General features: G+C 51.7%; 2 protein-coding genes across 2 annotated transcripts; both read right to left on the bottom strand.

Annotated features, from left to right (window-relative positions):
* Window positions 1-457: 457 nt before the first annotated feature.
* KCNJ4 (potassium inwardly rectifying channel subfamily J member 4) lies at window positions 458-4,352 on the bottom strand. The gene is made up of 2 exons (XM_026100656.2): window positions 4,182-4,352; window positions 458-2,786 (listed from the first exon to the last, which is right to left on the bottom strand). Exons 1-2 carry the CDS (start codon window positions 4,217-4,219, stop codon window positions 1,457-1,459), a joined length of 1,368 nt encoding a protein of 455 aa, XP_025956441.2. The 5' UTR covers window positions 4,220-4,352; the 3' UTR covers window positions 458-1,456.
* A 2,553-nt stretch (window positions 4,353-6,905) lies between these two features.
* On the bottom strand, window positions 6,906-8,036 carry LOC112983506 (endosome-associated-trafficking regulator 1-like). The gene has a single exon (XM_064504962.1). The coding sequence runs from the start codon at window positions 8,034-8,036 to the stop codon at window positions 6,906-6,908; it is 1,131 nt and encodes a 376-aa protein (XP_064361032.1).
* Between the last annotated feature and the right edge of the window lie 10,392 nt (window positions 8,037-18,428).

Below are 18,428 nucleotides of genomic sequence, written 5' to 3'. Positions count from 1 at the left end.
AAAGAGATGCTACATTTCTAGCTCTGGCTGATGCCCTCCCTCCATTTCTCCCAGTTCTTATATGCTTTCTGGCAGAAAAGTTTTGTTTTATTTTTGAACCCTACATCTAGAGCAGTGTCTTATATGTCTCTGCCTCTTCATCAAGCATATCTATAACCCAGCTGGTCCTTCCTCAGGCAAAACTCCTGTTGTTTCCAAAGTGAGCAGGATGGAAATGTTCGACCCATCACTACTGATAATTTTAACACAAATGCTTCCCTCCCTCCATACATTTTGTATCCAACACGTCTTCTCCCAGGGCAAATTCTTTGAGCCTCTTTGTGTAGGTCTTTAACAGAAAGGTTCACAACAAGGGAGCCCTCATACTGGAGCTTCCAGGCACTAATGCCATACAAACAGCAGACGCTAGCACTGATAACACTCATCAGTCACTATTCCAGCCTGCAGCCTTGGGGTTGCTCTTTTGCTTCCAAACCTCCCCCTGGGATATTAGACTTTATTAAAAATAAATAGTTACAAATTCAGTTTTACAGCTGATGGCAGCAAGGAGAAGAAGAGCGGAGGTGAAAGGAACAAGTAGAGTGTCTGCTGTCCAGTCAGGTCAGTTGTCTGTCGTCCTGGCGGTGCTGTACCAGTGAATAGTTTGTGTGTGCAAACACAGGGCCCTGCCTCCTCTGCCAGGCATCTTGGGAGAGAAGCAGAAAGCGTTTTTCATAAGGACTGGGAGAACTGGGTGTGAGTGTGTGGAGCCAAGCTGCTTCTGGAAGTGACAGATGCCAAAAGCCAAGGAGAGTGCAGTGTAGGCTACGTACAGTGTCCTTGTCTCCTAGCTTGGCATTTACAGTGGAAGAATATGGATTTCAGTTCTTGATCTGTTTTATATACAAAAAAAGAGTCATGTGCAACAAGCAATAAACATGCAAGTAAACCCCTCCCGCAAGATCCTTCCCCACTCCCTCCAGGATCCCTAAACTTTCCTATCGGTCCTCATCTGGTCACTGTTTAGGTATCACTCCTCTCCTAGTGACAGTCATGACTCTTGATAGCCATGGGGCCTACCCATGTTGAAAGGGGACAGAAAGTCCGTCATTGTCTAAGCAGCAGAAACAATTGCTGTGGCTCCCAGTCTGTCTGTGGAGGGCATGGACTCTGTCACCTCTCCAGAGATTAGAAATCAGATGTGCTACTCTCCTGTCTCTGGTCAGGAAATGAGTCCTAGCACAAGCTATGCACACTGGAAGGAGGGTAGTGTATCCTCACTCCCCTTCCAAGTAGTATGTCTTCATGGGAAAGGGAGTACGTCAGAGTAGCTCCAAGACTCGATGTACTCAAGGGCTGAGAGGTGGTCACGGGAGGCCTTTTTGGTGGGGAAGGGACTTATCCAGCAGCTACATAAGGGTGCAGAACAGAGGAGGAGGTGGTGGACAACAGGTGTGGAACGCGGAGGCAGAAGGAGTTAGATGGCTGACTCCCTGCGGTATGAGATTGTATCTAGGGGCAGAGTCGCCTGGAGCCGCTCCAAATCCAGATGGCTTCCAAAATCCATCATCTGGATGACACCTCCCTCTTCCTTTGTGCTGCCCCCTAATGCCACACCCACTTCGTCGTCATCTTCATCTTCATCTTGACTGACAAGAGCCAACTCGTTCTCATAGCAGAAGGCACTGGGAGGTGGGGGAGAAGGTAGGATAGTCATCTTGCTTTCTTGCAGCTCCCGGGCTGAGCAGCAAGGTGTTCCAGCCACCTCGTAGGTCTTGTGAAAGCGTGAGTAATCCACCTTGTAGTGGTTCTTCTCCTCAAACACAACTGGCTCAAAACGGTGGCCCCAAAGGATTTCACTAGCGAGGTAAGAGCTTCGTGCCTGCGTGGTCATGGCTGTGGCTTCTACCATCCCCTCCAGGATAACAACGATCTCAAAGTTCTCCGTCTCCAGCTCCTCCTTCCCAATCCCATACAGCGGGCTCTCCTCATCAATCTCATGAACAATGATAATGGGTGAAACCAAAAATATGCGGTCAAGGCCCACATCATAGCCCACATTGAGGTCTCGCTGATCCAGCGGGAGGTATTCCCCTTCCTCTGTCATGTAGGGCTTGATGAGCTGGGCCCGGACATGGGCCTCCACAATGTGACTCCTCCTCAGGTTGCCTACTCGCCACATGAGGCACAGTTTGCCATCCCTCACGGAAATGACCGCATGGTGACTGAAAAGGAGGGTCTGGGCCCGTTTCTTGGGCCTTGCCATCTTGGCCATGATGGTGCCAATCATGAAGGAGTCAATCACACAGCCCACAATGGACTGGACCACGACTGCCATGATGGCCAGTGGGCACTCCTCAGTCACACAGCGGAAGCCATATCCAATGGTCGTCTGGGTCTCTACTGAGAAAAGAAAAGCCCCTAAGAAGCTGTTCACATGCATGATGCAGGGCTTGAGGAGAGACGGGCCCCCTGCCCCTGCTGGTGTGTTGAGGTCACCATGGAGGAAAGCGATGCACCAAAAGAGGAAGCCAAAGAAGAGCCAGGAGACCAGGAAGGCAGCAGAGAAGATCATGAGCATGTACCGCCAGCGCGTGTCCACACAGGTGGTGAAGATGTCGGCCATGTAGCGCTGAGATTTGTTGCTCAGGTTGGCAAAATAGACATTGCACTGTCCATTCTTCTTCACAAAACGGTTGCGGTGCTTCCGCCGGGGGGCATGGCCCTTCCCATTCCGGCTGTGCCCATTCATGCTGCCCAGCGCAGAGACTTTGTGTCCATCCTCTTCAGTTGAGACAATACTGTACCTGGAAGAGAAGAAACAGACGTTTCATGTAGAAACATGTAAAGAACAACAATAAGCGAGACAGTGACGGCAGGAGGAACATGGACGGCTGACAGAGCAGGGTTCCCACTATGACACTGTGGTGAGGAAGTTCATGACAGCACATTTCCTTGGTTGTTGCATGAGGATGCCACATTGACCAAATTGGTGGAGCCCAGCTGCAATATTTGCTGTGTTGCTACCAGGAGGTTAAATCTAAACTTAAATCCTGACAGCGCAGCAAAGTAAGAGAAACTTGCAGCACTGTGCTATTTTCTGGCCTTTGATCTAAGGAAGGACACCAAGGCTTCGAATCGTGACTGCAATTGGAACAGCTAAGAGGCATGAGAGCAAGTGCCTGGGGTCTAGTAACATTTTGGCCCTGAGATTATACAAGGCTGGGAGGTTCTATTTTCTCCTCCGCTCTCCCCACTGATTTCATTGTGTATCTGTGACAATGTTTATACACTTCCTGCATTCAGGACAATTCTGTTGCTACAGCAACGAACGTGGCTCCCAGCATCCCGCATCCACAGCTAAAGGTGTAATTTGGAGATCAACAGCCAAAGTGCTGGGAGTAACTCCCCCCTTTCTGGGAGCTGCTTGCCCCTCCTGCTCCCTTCCCTTGCAGACAGCATCATCCCTTCCCATCTCCCGCACCAGGAGAAAGCAGCTCCTGAGAGCTCACACACAGCTCAGTCTAAAGTCACAGGTATTCCTAAAGGATGTGGTCACAGAAGATGCTCTGACCACTGAGGAAATCAAGCGGCTGGCTCCCAAGCACAGGGACCCACCAAAATGACTCTCCCCTCGTGACTGCCAAACCATGGCCTCCCAGGACCTCTTGGGCTGGCAGCACCTTCCCTACCCCCAATCCCCCCACCAATGTTGGCATGTCAGCTGAAGTCCTCCAACACGGACTCCTCCATCCTGGTGCCAGCTACTCCTTGCTTAAATGTGCCAGTTTCTTCAGGGCAACCTAACAGCTCCAAAATCATCCACCTTTCTCTTTTCATTGGAAAAGGAAGTGGGGGAAACAAACACAGCTGGAATTGTGTCCTGTGGTAATATGAGGCTTCTGCAGTGCTGCTGAAATCCATGATTTCTTGACCAGGGTTGGTGTCTGGCACCATGTCCATGCTTTTGTTTTTCTTCTCTATAGCAGCTGACCCTGCTGAGACCTGAGAATTCCCCACACATATGGCATCTTTCAGGTTGGAGGAGGAGAAAAGACCCTTAACTTGGAGCAGAAAAGTCCCTGGCAGGTAATTTGAGAGTATTATAATGTCAGACAGGCCACAGATAGGGTCAGAGGGACCAGACAAGGAGGCCCAGGCCAACAGGGACAGCAACAGTCCTTGAGATGAAGGTTACTCACCGGTTGACTCGGACGCTGCCCATGGCTTGCTTTATCATCAGGTGTCAGGGGGCGGTGGGAGCTGGGTGAGCGTGGGATCTCATGCAGCAGCACTCATATGGGACAAGGCGAATCTAGGTTTCACCTCTGGTGAGCTGAGGCCTGTGCTGTCATTGCGATTGCTCCTGGGCATGTGCCTTACAAAGAAGTACAAAGGAAAACCCTGTCAAAGCCTCCCCCAAAAGGATCCGTCCCAGGCCAGGATTGGAGGGCACACGACTCCCAGCCTTTTATTTTTCACTGGGGAGGGACATAGTGGTTTCTGTGGGACACCACACCGTGGCCTAGCCTCAGCAAGTAAAGAGCTGACAGACACAGACCTGGTTCACGCACACACTGTGGCAGCGCTCAGCTCCTGCACTCTCCAGCCTGCTGAAGCCCCTTACATCTGACCCTGGGGAGAGTCGCAGGGCAGGACAGCCACCACTCTTCAGATCAAGGATGCAACAGTTGAGCAGCTTGCAAGGCCCCTGCCCTGAGCCATTATATTAATATCATAGCTTACACTAGGACAAGAGCTCAGCCAGTCTAAATACCTACACACACACAAGGACTATTGAAGCACAGACAAACACAGCAGCCCTCAGGGATCACTGTCAGCCCAGCCTGACCCAGAAGAGATTTATTTCCAAGGAGCAGAGAACATCCCCTCATTCTAAAGAAGAGAAGAAAAGCAATTTCTAGAGCCAGAAAGGAGAACTGATGCAAAGGAAAAGCTTAGAAGTAGCCAAGGAGAAGCCAGTTAGAGCAAACAGACCTTGCAACATGCCGTGTATACAGTAGCCAAGAAGGGGCTCCGCTGTAGAGCCCTGGGAGAACGTCCAGCAGATGTTATGTCCTGACCCAGTCCCTCCTGAACTGAAGAACTAGGAAACCGAAGACTCAAGAGACGACCTATCCCGCCTCCCCAGGGCTGTTGGGAAAGGAAATGCAGTGTGGGGGTGATGACTCACAGATTAGGAAGGGCTTTGTACACCCATACTAATCCTGCATTGTATCCTTTGGATTACAGCAGCCAATGCAGAGCACAGAATGCAGACACAGCCAGCTTGTTCGCTCACTCCTAGTCTCACCAACAAGCAACTAGCCTTCTTTGCCATCTTGGGCCAAATCCAAGGATTTCTAGGACAAATCCAAGTTCTGGAGCTCCTTGCAAGTGGTTGTACCTGGACAGGAGAAAGGAACAGCAGGTGATATTGTCAAGGATGAAATAGCTGATGAGAACCATCCTTGTCTCATCATCACTGCTGCAGAACAGGGCTTCATGTGGCTACAGGTGACCACCACTTTCCCCAAATTAGAAACACAGACTAGAAGGCAACAAGTAAGGAGTTACAGACATCATCTCTGATGTACAAGCACTGCTGTTGCCATGTCTGGGATGAAGTTTAACCAGCAGTCTCTTCTCCAGAGACCAAGGTTACTCAGCTGTGGTTCTTCAGACAGGGAGCCACTATGGGACCATGAGAAGTAAAATTCAGGTAAAAGTGAACAGCTGCCCAAAAATTCCCATTAGGAAAAAGCACATCCAAGTGAAAACAGCCATATGGAGCTCTGTCAGCATCCACTCCCACACCACCCTACAGCATCCAAGTCTTTAAGAAGGGTCAGTACAGCCAGATGTGGGATATACTGTTGTGCAGCTGGGCAGCCTACAGCAGAATTGCAGTCAGTAAACCTAAATTCATCAGTAAAGTTGAGGGATGTCTAGGTGATGAAGAACGGTCACTTTATACCCAGAGATGGCCCTGCTAGGATTAAGCTGACATATCTTCAGTGATAACATGGGGAGTTTGGACTCCATGGTTGAGGTCCTGCCCCTGTTGCACTTCTTTAGCAAGTGACAAAAGGCAGGCAATTCAAGTGCACTTGTCTATGCCAGCTCCAGGCAGGAGAGGAAGGGCATCCTCTCCAACAAGTGCCATCCTTAGCCAGCCCTGATAAGTGCACCCTTAGCCAGCATGGATACTGGTATCAGAGGAAAGGTATCATCACAATTCACATTTGGATATGTCACAATTTCCTAAAAGTTTCTGAGCAAACCTGCCCCTTCCTTGGCTGCGGGAATGGAGGCCAAAGTTCCAAAGAGGCTTCAAATTTAAGGGCTGGACAGTGGCTGGCTCCAAAAGAAGTGGAAAGAGGATCTAAGGAACTTCTGCTCATTGTAATTGTGTGCAACAGCACCCAGATCTCTGCTCCTTACCTCCCCCAGCTCACCAGAAAGGGGCAAAGGAAATAGATGAAATGCAGGTATAGCTCTCTTATACCAGCTGGTACAATTAAGCTAAGGGATGTGCACACTGTTAAAGAGTAATACATCCTGTGCCAGATGTACTAAATCTCCCGGATCCCACAAAGGAACTCAAGTCAAGTCAGCCAAAACTGTTGCACAAACTCTTGCACAGAGCCCACTGTAGACTGGGCCCTGTAGCCCAAAGCCTAAGATATATTTAGGCAGGAGGAGAGGGAGGAGTTTCCAGTGCTGCAATGCCAGAACAGAGCATCAGCAACTAAAAAAACATCAGTACCTGAAATCATAAAAAATGTATCTCTATGGAGGACAAAGGCTGCCTATTCACACACACATTCCAGCATATGAAAGCAAGTGTTTTTAGTACAGGCTGTTGTGGGAGACCTGTGGTCTCAGTCCCTACACTCATCCATAGAACTAGCAGAGAATTTAGTTCATAGACCATCTTCTGCTTCAACTTCGGAAATCTTGCCTGTAGATTTGAGGAGTTCAGCAACAAAATGCAGCAATTCTGTTCCAGAGACCAACTGTCTGATGGACCAGTTTGCACCAGTTACTATCCTGTGGAGATTCTGCAAGGCGATGTCTATGTTTTGCTTCATTGCCCCCAGGTCAGTAGTTTGGCCAGCTCTCAGGTTTTCATTCTCCACCTTAAAACTCTCCAGCTCTCCCTGGAGAAAAAACATCTCCTGCTTCAACTTTTCCACATTGTTTTCTGCCTCCAGAGCCCTCTGGGTCATCAGTTGGAGACTCCGTCCAGTCTGCTGGACAAGGGACTCTAACCCTTGGGCTACTCTCTCCTCTTTGACCATACTGGCTTTCAAACGCCTCTCTAGGCTCCTCACTGTGTGTGCTTGGCTTTCCGAGAAGCTCTGCATGCTCCTGATCTTCCACCTAAGCATGCAGTTCTCCTCCCTGAGCTCTTCGTAGGTCAGCTGCAGGGAAGGGAACTCCCTGTCCCCAATGGACTCTTCGTGGAGCATGTGGGGCTGTGCTACCCTGGTGTGCTCCGGGTATGTGAGATAAGGGTGGCTGGCATGGACCCATGGGGCAAACGCTTCCACCTCCAAGTGCTTGCCTGGGTTATGTTGGAAAGAGTCATAGGAGCTGGATGGTGCCATATTGGTGACTCTGGACCCATGTGATCTTTCATGCACAGGAAGGTGATAGCTCCTGGTCCAGCTATTGTCCTCATCTTCAGACAAGCTGCCAGACATTCCCATGTCTTTGTAAAATGGTTCCTGAAACTCCTGACCATCCTCTTCAAGTTCCAGTGCATGCCTGGCCAAGCTCTTGGCATACATTCTATTTTTCAGCCCTTCATCTTTCACTGTGCAAGAGTGCCTGGGTTTTAAAAAACCCCTTAATGAAAATGGAATGGATTCACCTGGATCCTCCAGCTGACCATCGCCTGAGCTGTCGTGGCCCTTGGACTGGGATGTAGGAGATGTGGAGTGACAGGGGTAGCTGAGTTCTTCATTGTCATCATCATCGTCGTTATCCAGGCCTTGAGATTCTGGGCAGGCCCTCTCCAGTGTCCCAGAGATGACAAGCGGTCGTGGCATTTTCAGGATGCTGTGGGCTGTGGCAAACAACAGGATCCAAATTACCTTCAGCCCAGGTCACACAGGCAGATGACACTGGCAACTGTTGTGCCAACCTCTGCAGCAGCTCCTTTAGCCTCAGCAACACTCATGGGGGAACAGGCAGGAACAGAAATCCCTCCATTTAGATCACCAGTGTGTTCAGGTGTGTGGGGGAGAGAGGGGAGGTTGCAGGGAGGGAAGGACCAGGCATCTCCACAGTCCTCCAAGATCTATGATGTCATCATGTGACTTCATTGCATGTTGTGATGTCATGACCAGGGGAGAGAGAAACCGATCAATTACAACAGTACTTTCTGACATTGAGATGAGCCAAATTCCTGTGGTTGCAGAGCCAGCACTTGTTCACCCATACTTTCAGTGAGTAGCGAGGAATTCGTAAAGCAACCTGAAACCTAGCACATTCACGGAATAAAGGGACTGGGCCAGATCCTGAGCATGAACATGAGGCAGGAGAAGGACCATGTCCAGCAGGCTACTGGCAGACTGCAGTTTGGCTGGGGGAGGATGAGGGGAGAGAGAGGTCTTTGGCAGAAAGAGAAGGCTACTGGCGTTTTCATGCCAAGGCTAGCACTGGTCAGACATAGGAGAAGGGGACAAGGCTAGTGAAGCAGGAATGTGCTTAATAAAGCACAATCAGAGAAGTGGCGACTGATCCTGTGAGAGGATCAAGGGCAGTGAGAGAGTGTGAATCTGATTTTAAGACAGACAGATGTCTTTTCTTTTTTTCCCAGAAATCTGGCAAAGCAAACCTTTAACCCTGTAAAATCCACCCCCAGAGGCAGTGTCCACGGCTTGCTGTCACTGCACAAGCACACTGCAGCCCTCTTCTAGACCATCCTGCAGTGGGCATGTTCTCACAGTCACATGGGGTTTTTGGGACATTGGGTCTAAAGGCATTGCCCTTGCTGCCTACTGTGAGAGGGGCTGGGGAGTGTTTCGCAGTAGACAGCAGTCACAGGAGTGCAAGCCAGAGCAACGGGAAAGCACCAGCGCCGTGGATAGAGGCATCGCCCTGGAGCAGGCTGGCCGCGGATGGGTCCATGCTGTGGTGCAGCTGATCTGATTCATCTTGTGCTGCCAGCTGGCATAGGGAAGCATTACTAATACTGGGCGCCGCAAACTAGGAACGACACAAGCCAGGAGACAAACTAAAATAAACCCACTTACCACTTCCACCCCAACACACCCCCACAATGCTTCGTGCCGCCATTGGAAAGAGAAACAAGCAAGCAGCCCTGGGGCTTGGGGCTGCCGCCGGCAGGCTTTAGCCCCTTGGAGAAGCTACTCCGGGCAGTGATGTAGCCACGCTCCCTCCTCAGGGGTTGGTTTCTTGGGGCCATCACTGACATCCCTGCCTGCAACACTGGGTCTCCAAGACCAGTGGCCATGTCAGGGGCCAGTGACCATGCCAGGTGCTGAGAGCCTGTCTGCTGGCCTGAATCTTACATGTACAAACTGGGCCGGCACTCTCCAGCATCTTCCTCACTGCTCATGCCAAATAGAAAACGGGTGAGAAGCAGGTAACCTTCCTCCACTGAAATCTGAAACACAAACAGACTGAATAGGAAAGGCCCAAAGAGGTCTCCCTCAAAAGAGGAATGATAATATTGTCCTTAACCAGCAGATGTGCTCAGCCACTCCGAGCATGGGATACTGGTAGCTGCCTGGGCCCCAGCCTGCTGCACAGACCAGGGGGAAGAGAGGCGGGCTGAGGACAGTGGTGAAAATCCCCTTCTCATGGGATCGTGCCAGAGGTCCTTTCTTGGAGCTGGCTCTGTCACACATGTGGAGGGGGGAAGTTGGGGGTTTAGTGGCAACTCCTTGCGCATGGGACAAAACCCCGCTGGCGGATGCAGTGCAGGGCACAGCAGGTGAGAGCACCCTGGGAGATGCTAGGGAGGAGACTGCAGTCCTGACAGATGCCTTGCCATCCCTCTGCCCCCTCCATCCCCAATGTATCTGAACGCCCACATGTTACTTTGCCTGAGGAAGCCCCCCCAGCACTTTGGGAGGCAGCTGGGTGCAGCTGCAGCTTGGGCATCGCATTCTCTATCTTGCAGTGTTTAAGCCATTAAGCAGGTATAAACTGTGGGTCTCCAGGACCCTACAAACACACACATCTACCCCCAAGCTATTTAGCGTCCAGCTATGCCTGACACACTCCCTTCCCACCACTCACCAGCAGACCACAGCTACCTTACCCTCATAGCACAAGGCTATGGGGCGAACAGATCAGTCGTGCCAACGTTGCAGCCTGGACTGGCCTTCCCTCCTTCTCAAACAACTTTCTCCCCCTGCCCAGTACCTTATATTTAGCAATGCCAGTAACAGCACAGCCGTACTGCAGTCATTCCTAACTCCTCGGTTGACACTGTGCGCCATGCAATCAGGATGTGCTCGGCACTGTGGTGTCAGTGGTGCCTCTTGCTATCGCTTTCCAAAGGATCTGCGGGCTAATAATAAGAAGGCCGTGCACATGGTGCTGATGCAATGCCTCAATCACTAGATCCCTGTACACCCCACTCTATTGGTACAGCGCTTTACACGTCCCAGGTTTTCTCCCGCTCCTGCCAGAACGGATCATATTTGTCAATCTTTTCTTAAATTTGCAATGGAACATTCTCATCAAACAGAACAGAAATGTCCATGCTGAAGCACTCCCCCACTTGGCTTTTTATAACAACCATATCTGATGTTCTAGGACATACACCATGAACAACAATAATGGAAAAATCCCATGATATTTTTACACTTTTATTCTTTGCTTTGTCTGGCCTCGTCTGGCAAATGCTTCTCTTTTGTCTGTGGTCAATGCTGCTCTCGCAGTGGCTACTGCATCACACCACCAAACCAGTCGTGCCACACTTCATACCTTTATTCCTCTCAGCAGCTCTGTATCACAGTCACACGGAGGGTGTCACTTTGTTTTGTGATCCGGATCAACAGATCCATATGCAGAGCGCAGGCACGGTTACAGCATAGCAGATGCCTGCCCACTTCTTGGGGAGTCTGGATGGAAACACCCACAGCAGAGAGGGGACTGTTCAGATCTTGGGGCAGGGCCTTGCAGACCCAACTACATTCATCTTGCGGTTGCTTTTCCCCTCCACCTTCTCTAATTCCAGCCTTACGGTCTGACATCTAGAGAGCTTCTTTCTTTCCAGATATTCCTGGGGTCAATGCCAGAGGTTATGGTGCTGTATAAGCTTGATGCAACGGGCTATATGCTGCTGTGGTGCCTTTGGTCTATCTAGTTGCAGGAGTCCGTGCCCAAATTTTCACCATCACTGCAGTTGTTGTTAAACCACACGATGGTCACAGCTCCCAGGAGGGCTTGGTGCTAGGTGCTGTACAAACACACGCAAAGACACAGTCACTGTGCAGGAGAGTTTTACCATATAAAAAGGAAAGTGACATATGGAAGGTGAGGGGAGGAAGCTGTAATCAACTCTATACCATTTTTATATACACACTTCTGCTTTTTCGTTCAATAATTATAAATAGATCAAGTAAGTGCCAACAGTCCCCATCTGCCCTGCAAGGCATGATTAGCTGACCAATTTCTTTTGGTGATCTGCTCTCTAAACAAGGATTTTATTAACATGTCTCGGCCCAGTTTGTATTCTGGGGTGGAGTGAGAGGGGGGATTTTTATTTTTTTCCCTTGTGAAGCCCTGGAGCCTGGGGATGGGTAATATGAAAACAAAACAAAATGATTTGAAGTTAAACCATCTCAGTGTGTGACTCAGAGCTATTCATAGCTCCCTGAAGCCAGCTGCAGCAACAGAGCCAGAAGGATTCTGCCCGTATTATTATTCCAATTACCATCTGAATTAAAAGTTTGAGCAGTGATCAGCCCACATACTGATGGGAGGGGGAGAGAAGAAAGAGAGAGAGAATGAGTGAAAGAAAGAAAGGGAGAAAACACAGATAAAAATGGGACGTACACAAAGATCCCCAGGATGACAAAGTCAGAAAGAGAGACACAGAAAGGTTACAGCATCCCCACCTCAGCTCCCACGCCTCCCTGCGTGACACAGAGCCCGTGTCAACGGCCGCTGTTTGCACAGGCTGCGCAGCGATTGCTCCGACGGGGGCTGCAGCGTCCCAGCGAGAGCACGGGGACCCACCACAGGGCTGGTGCTGGCCGTCACGCACCGGTCTGCCTCTGAAATGGGGAGGGCGAGAGGGCAAGAGGCAGGGGCTTGGGGGACGCAGAGCAGGGGTGGGAGTGGGGGAAGGCGAGGATGCTGCTGGGGTGACAGACAGAAGTCCCCGCTTGTTCCCATGGAGTGAGATAGGTGGGTATTATCTTAGTTGCCAGCTTCGCAGGGAAATTAAAGGATTGAAAGGCCTTTTCTGGATATTGTTCTTGGCCAAAAGGGAGCAGGGGTTTTGTAGTGGCCAGGATCCAGAGCATGTCCCATTCCCTCCCAAAGAAAGCACCAGGGCTGAGACACACAGCATCAGCCATCCTGCCAAAATCATGAACTGGACCCTGCAGGATGGGTGGGAAAATTGCAGGAGCTTAAAAACTGAACGTATGTAGCATACCCTAGGTTTCCACTTCCCAGATGACTGAAGTGCTCTCAGATCACATCCTGTAGCTTTTCAGCACAGCTACGAAAGTGAAAATGGCATCTTACCCAATCACCCCACCCCAAGAGCTGGGGCTATAAGAAATGCTCCAAATAACAGCACAAAACTCATCATACAATCACAGCAGCGAACCACACTATTAGCATACGCTCCTGGCTCAGATAAGAGGTGCCAGTCACAGGCACTAAATCTTTTCAAGTAAGATCTGCATTTACCCCTATATATAGTTCCCTTCACTTGCTCTCCTTATAACCACAGCAGAGACTGCACAACATGGAAGGGGTGTCTAAAAGGCAGCAAAAGCTCAGCAGCTCCTTTTATTTAGCAACCTGCTTTCCAGGAGCCTCACAAAAAGGGAAGGAGGTGAACACCACCCCCCATCGGAGACCTGCCCTCGCACCCCTTGGCTCCCCAAGCCAAGGTGCAGGACGGTAGATAGCTATTCCTGCACATCCGTGTCCCCGGGGTGCTCAGAAACACCGGCGTGGTTGTGCCCAGCATCAGACGCATGTTACACCGCGCAGATGGAGTCCGGCCCAGCACCCTGTGCTCCAGCTTTGCTTGAGGCCGCTGGCTCCGGAGGGAGTGTGAGGGTGACCCTCAGAAATGAACCGTGGGTCTAGCGGGGGCACGGACACCGCGTGGACGAGGCATGCAGGGACCAGGGCCAGTCCCTGTTTCCTCGTCTCCGGGGAATCGTTGTCTGTTGGTGTCACCGCAGGATTCGGTGCAGCCCCTTGCCCACGTGCAGGCACTGCCAGCAGCGTTCCTGGGCCGTGGCGCAGAGCACGTCCTGAAGCCCACGTTGGCTTGGCCATGAGGGCAGTCCACACGGGGACTCTCGGTGGCTTTCAGCTAGTCCAGGACGAGGATCGTTATTCATACACAGGAAAAGACGGGGTTAACGGGGGCCTACTGTCATCTGTCTGTCCACTTTGACCGCAACCTTGACAGGGCAGGGATTTTCTCCCTGTGCCTATGCAAAAAGCCTGGCAAAGCGGAGTCCTAAAAATAGGTTATGAATGATAATGATAATGATAATAATAATAATAATGACAACAGCAACAAAGGCACTGAATGAGCAATTCCCACAGTGACACCCGCTCTATGCCAAGCCACCATCTAGGAGAGGATGCAGTCTCCACTCAGCACTCAGACACTGCACTCTGACTGAACTCAGAGCTGGATCTGGCCGCTCACAGGTAAATGGATCAGCCAAAAAAAAAGATATGGCCCCCAAAGCCCCACGGTGCAGTGTTACCACTCTAACGCAGACCCCAACAGAGCCACCGGTCTCCTGACATGATCCTAACTTCTCCCTGTTCTGCAAGTAATGGCAAATTGCTTCCATTTGTTTTCACCAAGCATCCAAAAACCGCTTAAGCAGGGTCCCAGGTAAGCTGCACAACTGCACTCTTCCGAAAAGGAGCTTGAGTATTTTGAAACAAGCAAACGCCTGATGATCGCAGCTTGTTCAGCCCAGTTAAACAAACACTCCTGAACGATGCCAAGTCCTCCGAGGGCAGCACAGCCGCACCCCAGGCTAAGCCTCACCTGATACATGTGCTATGGCACACCACTACCAGATCCGGCCCCCTTTTCCCTCTGCTCCCCAACGTGGCACCACGGAGATGTGGCTGTGCCTGGGGCAGGACGCAGCCCTGCTCAGGCCCAGGGAGCTGACATGCCGGGTAGACGGCAGTGCTGCCGAGGCCGCCGTTTCCCATCCATGAGTTCAGGCAGGCTCGGGCACAGCCACCTCAAGGCGGCAGGGGAAGGGCTGTGCAAAACGGCACGCAGCAGCAGTGTTTACACACAGCCTCCTTCTACACCTGCGGCTTCTCTCTGTTGTTATGGGTTATTATGATCGCGCTGCTGCTCTGGACCACGTTCCTGTTTTCCACTGGCTTGCTGCCTGCCTACCTGCTTTTGCCAAAAGTATCGCTCGCTATTACTCTGTGCTATCCGTAACTTCGGCGCTGATGGCAGCGTCTGGCAGCGAGCTGCTTGCTGTGTCGCCTCAACCTAGACATGAGGCTTCTTTTTGGTCATGGGAACAATGGGGACAGACAAGAGAGGACTTCTGGGGCCACCAAGTCTAGTCCTGTTGCAGGCACTGCATCTTCGTAGCATCGCTGAGATTCTCCAGGGGCCCGAGCACCTTTCTGTCCTAAATGGTGTTAGGCAGCTCCTGTCTGCTTTCCAGCCCCCATACTCACACTGCTGCTACGTGGCAAATTGGAGAAAGGGGATGGCTCGGGGAAAGGAAGAGGTAATGCCTCTTGTTGTGGGAAGGGGGAAAGATACAGAGAACTTGTCTATGACGGTGGGATCAGCCTCACACGTGTGACATGACCAAACTTCAACAACCACTTGTCACCAGCTCCCATTTCAAAAATGGTCATTCATGTTGTTACAGAAGAGGCCAAAACCAGACAAATCCTGAGTGTCCCCATCGCTGACCCCTCTGTGTGCATGTAGAAGCAGGCTGCAGGCATCTGCCACAGCCCAGAGCAGGAGGGCACCAGAAGAGAGAAAGGGGAAAACAAGGATGAAGTCAGGGAAAAGAGCAAAAACAAGGCAGGACTGAGGCAGAGGGGAAGGCTGTGCTCACATTGCATGGGGGTGAAGCAGCAGAGAAAGCGCCCTGGGACACCTGGCTGGCCGCAGCTCTGCTCCAAGCCCCTGGCGGCCCTCCTGCCAGGGCTGGGGACATCGTAGCTCCATAAAGTGGATTGCACATTACGGGGTCAGTTGCCCATCACGCTGCCACTGCCACCGGTCACCGGGGAGGGGCCAAGGAGAGGCAGCAGGGTCTTCTCTCCATGCCTTTCGTAGGGGGCAGAATGGGGGGATGCTGCCTCCTTCATTTTCATGCTGCACCAGGCTCTTTCTGAAATGTTTCAGGAGAAATGTTGCCATAGAAATAAAACAGCAGTCCAGATTGCGAGGGGTAGGCCCTTTGTGACGGTGGAGGGGGCTGGCTTGTACTCGGGCAGCACTGGCAGCAGGATTTCCCAGGTCAGAGGTGTGGAGGACTGGAAATCCATAGGATAACTTGCCCCTCTGCCTTTCTCTCCCTTCTCCTGCTGACAGCAGTCATGGTGCTCTCCATTCATTATTTGCTGTTGTGAAGGAGGACCGGACATAAGACCGTTCGGACAGTTCGGATTGGGATCTTTAAGGCTAAGTACTGCCCTGGCTTACAAACTAGGCTGGTGCCAGCCCAAGGAGCTTCCCATCCCAGGCAGCAGCTTCTCTCCAAAATTCCTGGATAGGTCAGTGCCAAACCGGTTCCTAGAGACAAACTGACTATGGCAAAGTTCCTGAGAGGACAGTCCCCGAGGTACGCCTCTGGTCGCTTGTGGTCAGCAACAGCAGAGGCCTGTCAAACCTCCCACGCTGCGGCTGGCATTTACAGAGTTGGCTCCTATCTCGTCTTTACCCAGGACTGAACTTTGTGCGTTTCTGCAGAGCGATGCCCCCCCCATCTGCTTTCCAGCTCTGTGGTTCAAGGCACTGGGCACAGACGAGTCGTGGTTCTCTTGCTGCAGCCTCACTCCGTGGCCTTTCTCTGCTGCATTACCTGATCCACCTGAAGTCTTTCCCCATCACTCAACAGGCCACAACACTGTCTTACCTTCTGGACAACATGTTTGAGGGGTCAGAAGGAGAGAATCTACTCAAAAACCTGAGTGATTCAATCTGAAACGAGTCATTTTAGCATGGTTTCATTTATAGAAACATTCCTCAGGTCTTGTTTCATCTCTACCCTGATGAGACAGAACCTGGAACCTCAAAATTTGTCATGAAAACTAAATTATCCTACCCCAACCCATTCCAGGGAGAGATCTAAGCAAGCATGGGATTCATGGGGTAAAAATCTCATCTCACTGCAGCCAGCTTGAGACCCTTACCAACTGTGGCAGCATTTCCCACGCAGACCAAAAGGCCCCGAGAAACGGTCGCACTCAGACCGCAGCGTTTCAGTGGTGTGCCTGGTGCAGGCCCCGCAGCTGACCCTGGGTATCAGCCACATGGCAGTGTGGTGGTTTCAAAGGCAGCTCCTGCCCATACAAAGCCACTGCCTGACAGAGAAATCACAATCTCTCTTCAAAAGAGGCTTCAAGCCTGACCATCCCTGGTAAAGCTACCTTGTTTTGGTGGGGATATCAGTGTCTGTGCCTCTGCATGCTCTGTTTGAGGACCCTCCAGCTCTTTAAAGTGCACACAAGCAGCGCCTTCAGAGAATGTTAATTTAGACCTAAGTGATTTTGCAGTGCTGCAAGGAACGCTAAGGCAGCTTCAGTCAATTTTTACCATTCACAGAAAAATGAGTGTTAGTAGGAGGCTGGGAAGCTGCGCGTTTATGAATAAGGGATCGATCACTAAGACACAAGCATCCATCTATTGATCCCTGGCCGCTCTGTCAGATTAAACTAACCCAATAGACTAACGTAACAACACAGAAAAGTTTGAACTTGCTGAAGGCAGATTGCTATTAACCACCCCACTATGTATCGGCATTGATGTCAGCGAGCAGAGGACGCCGGACCAGGTATCCATTACTGTGTCCTTCGCCCCCTCCCCAGCACCCTCCCAAGGGCGATGCCATCCCAGAAAATGCAGCTGCTCCATGGGTGGAGGCCAGCAGATGAGCCGAGCTGGCAGCCCAGCCCAGCAGCGTTAATGGGCAGGAGGCACCAAATAATTCCTCCAAGAGGAGCCACAGGGGAGGGACTCATTGTGGGTCACCAAAAATGGCCTCATAGCACGAACCTGAGTGAAACGGGTCTGCAGGGAGGGGATCAGCAAGAGCAGGCAGGTGGGAAGGGAGGGCTTCTAGCGCGGGCACAGCCGAGACACTGTGCTCCAGAAGGACGTCCCCAGCAGAGCTCAGAGTGGGAAAATGGCCAGAGCGGCCAGCAGGGACGTGTCCTACCAAACAACCTCCTCATTCCCCTGGCCATCACCTCGCCTGGCGGGACTGGTGGGGGTTTCTCTCAGCTTTCCTCACCAGCCATACTGGGAGGCCACAAGGACAGGGACTCTACCAGTCCCCGAACCAGCACAGCAGATTTTGGCATCTGAGGGGAAAGGAGAGAGCTCCACTTCTCTCCAGATCAGCCCTCTCCGGCTCACTTTTTGCACTGCTCTCCTCTCTGTCTCTTGCCTTCCTCATCACCCCCTCTTGCCTTCCTCACCACCCCCTGTCCCTACGGGGCTCACGTTTCCCTTATAAAGTACATGTCCCTCCTATACATATTATTATTGTCGGCAACTACAAACAAGGGTGGCCACGTGCTCAGGTGACTCAGGCTCCTGTAGGCGCCACTTCCGATGGCTGATAAGGAGGGGGCACATCCCGACGTCTTTGGCGAGACGCGCTCCCCCACACACCTCCCTGTCCCCTCCTTGGCTCCAGGTCATCATCGTCCCCACCCCGCAGGCAGGCACGGCTCCCCTGCCTCCTGTAGACACCACTGCAAAACTGAGGGGTCCCAGGAGCCGCACACCTGCCCTGGGCTTGGAGGGCTGTCCTTGCATGCCATCCCCCCCGCCGCACAGCCCCCGCATGCGCTGCCACCAGCTGCCCTTTGCAGCCAGCTCAGAGCACGCCCAGGCGAGTTGCAGCATATTGCCAGCCCCGTTGCTGGCCGTGGTTAGCAGGTGGCACTGGGTCTCCCTACACCCATAACCATGTGGGACACACGTTTCAGTAAACACCATAGGCTGCCATCCACTGTCTTCT

This window comes from Dromaius novaehollandiae, chromosome 1, assembly GCF_036370855.1.
Source record: "Dromaius novaehollandiae isolate bDroNov1 chromosome 1, bDroNov1.hap1, whole genome shotgun sequence".
In the NCBI taxonomy this organism is placed as follows: Eukaryota; Metazoa; Chordata; class Aves; order Casuariiformes; family Dromaiidae; genus Dromaius; species Dromaius novaehollandiae.
Note: the sequence above shows the minus strand (reverse complement) of the source record. Positions and strands in the feature narration are given on the sequence as shown.

What these genes read in the sequence shown, in the direction of transcription:
- LOC112983506 (XM_064504962.1), bottom strand. Translation starts at nt 8,036, where the DNA reads ATGCCACGACCGCTTGTCATCTCTGGGACACTGGAGAGGGCCTGCCCA.
- KCNJ4 (XM_026100656.2), bottom strand. Translation starts at nt 4,219, where the DNA reads ATGATAAAGCAAGCCATGGGCAGCGTCCGAGTCAACCG. An exon ending in GGCAGCGTCCGAGTCAACCG is followed by an intron (nt 2,787 to 4,181) that starts GTGAGTAACCTT and finishes CTTCTCTTCCAG; the next exon opens with GTACAGTATTGTCTCAACTG.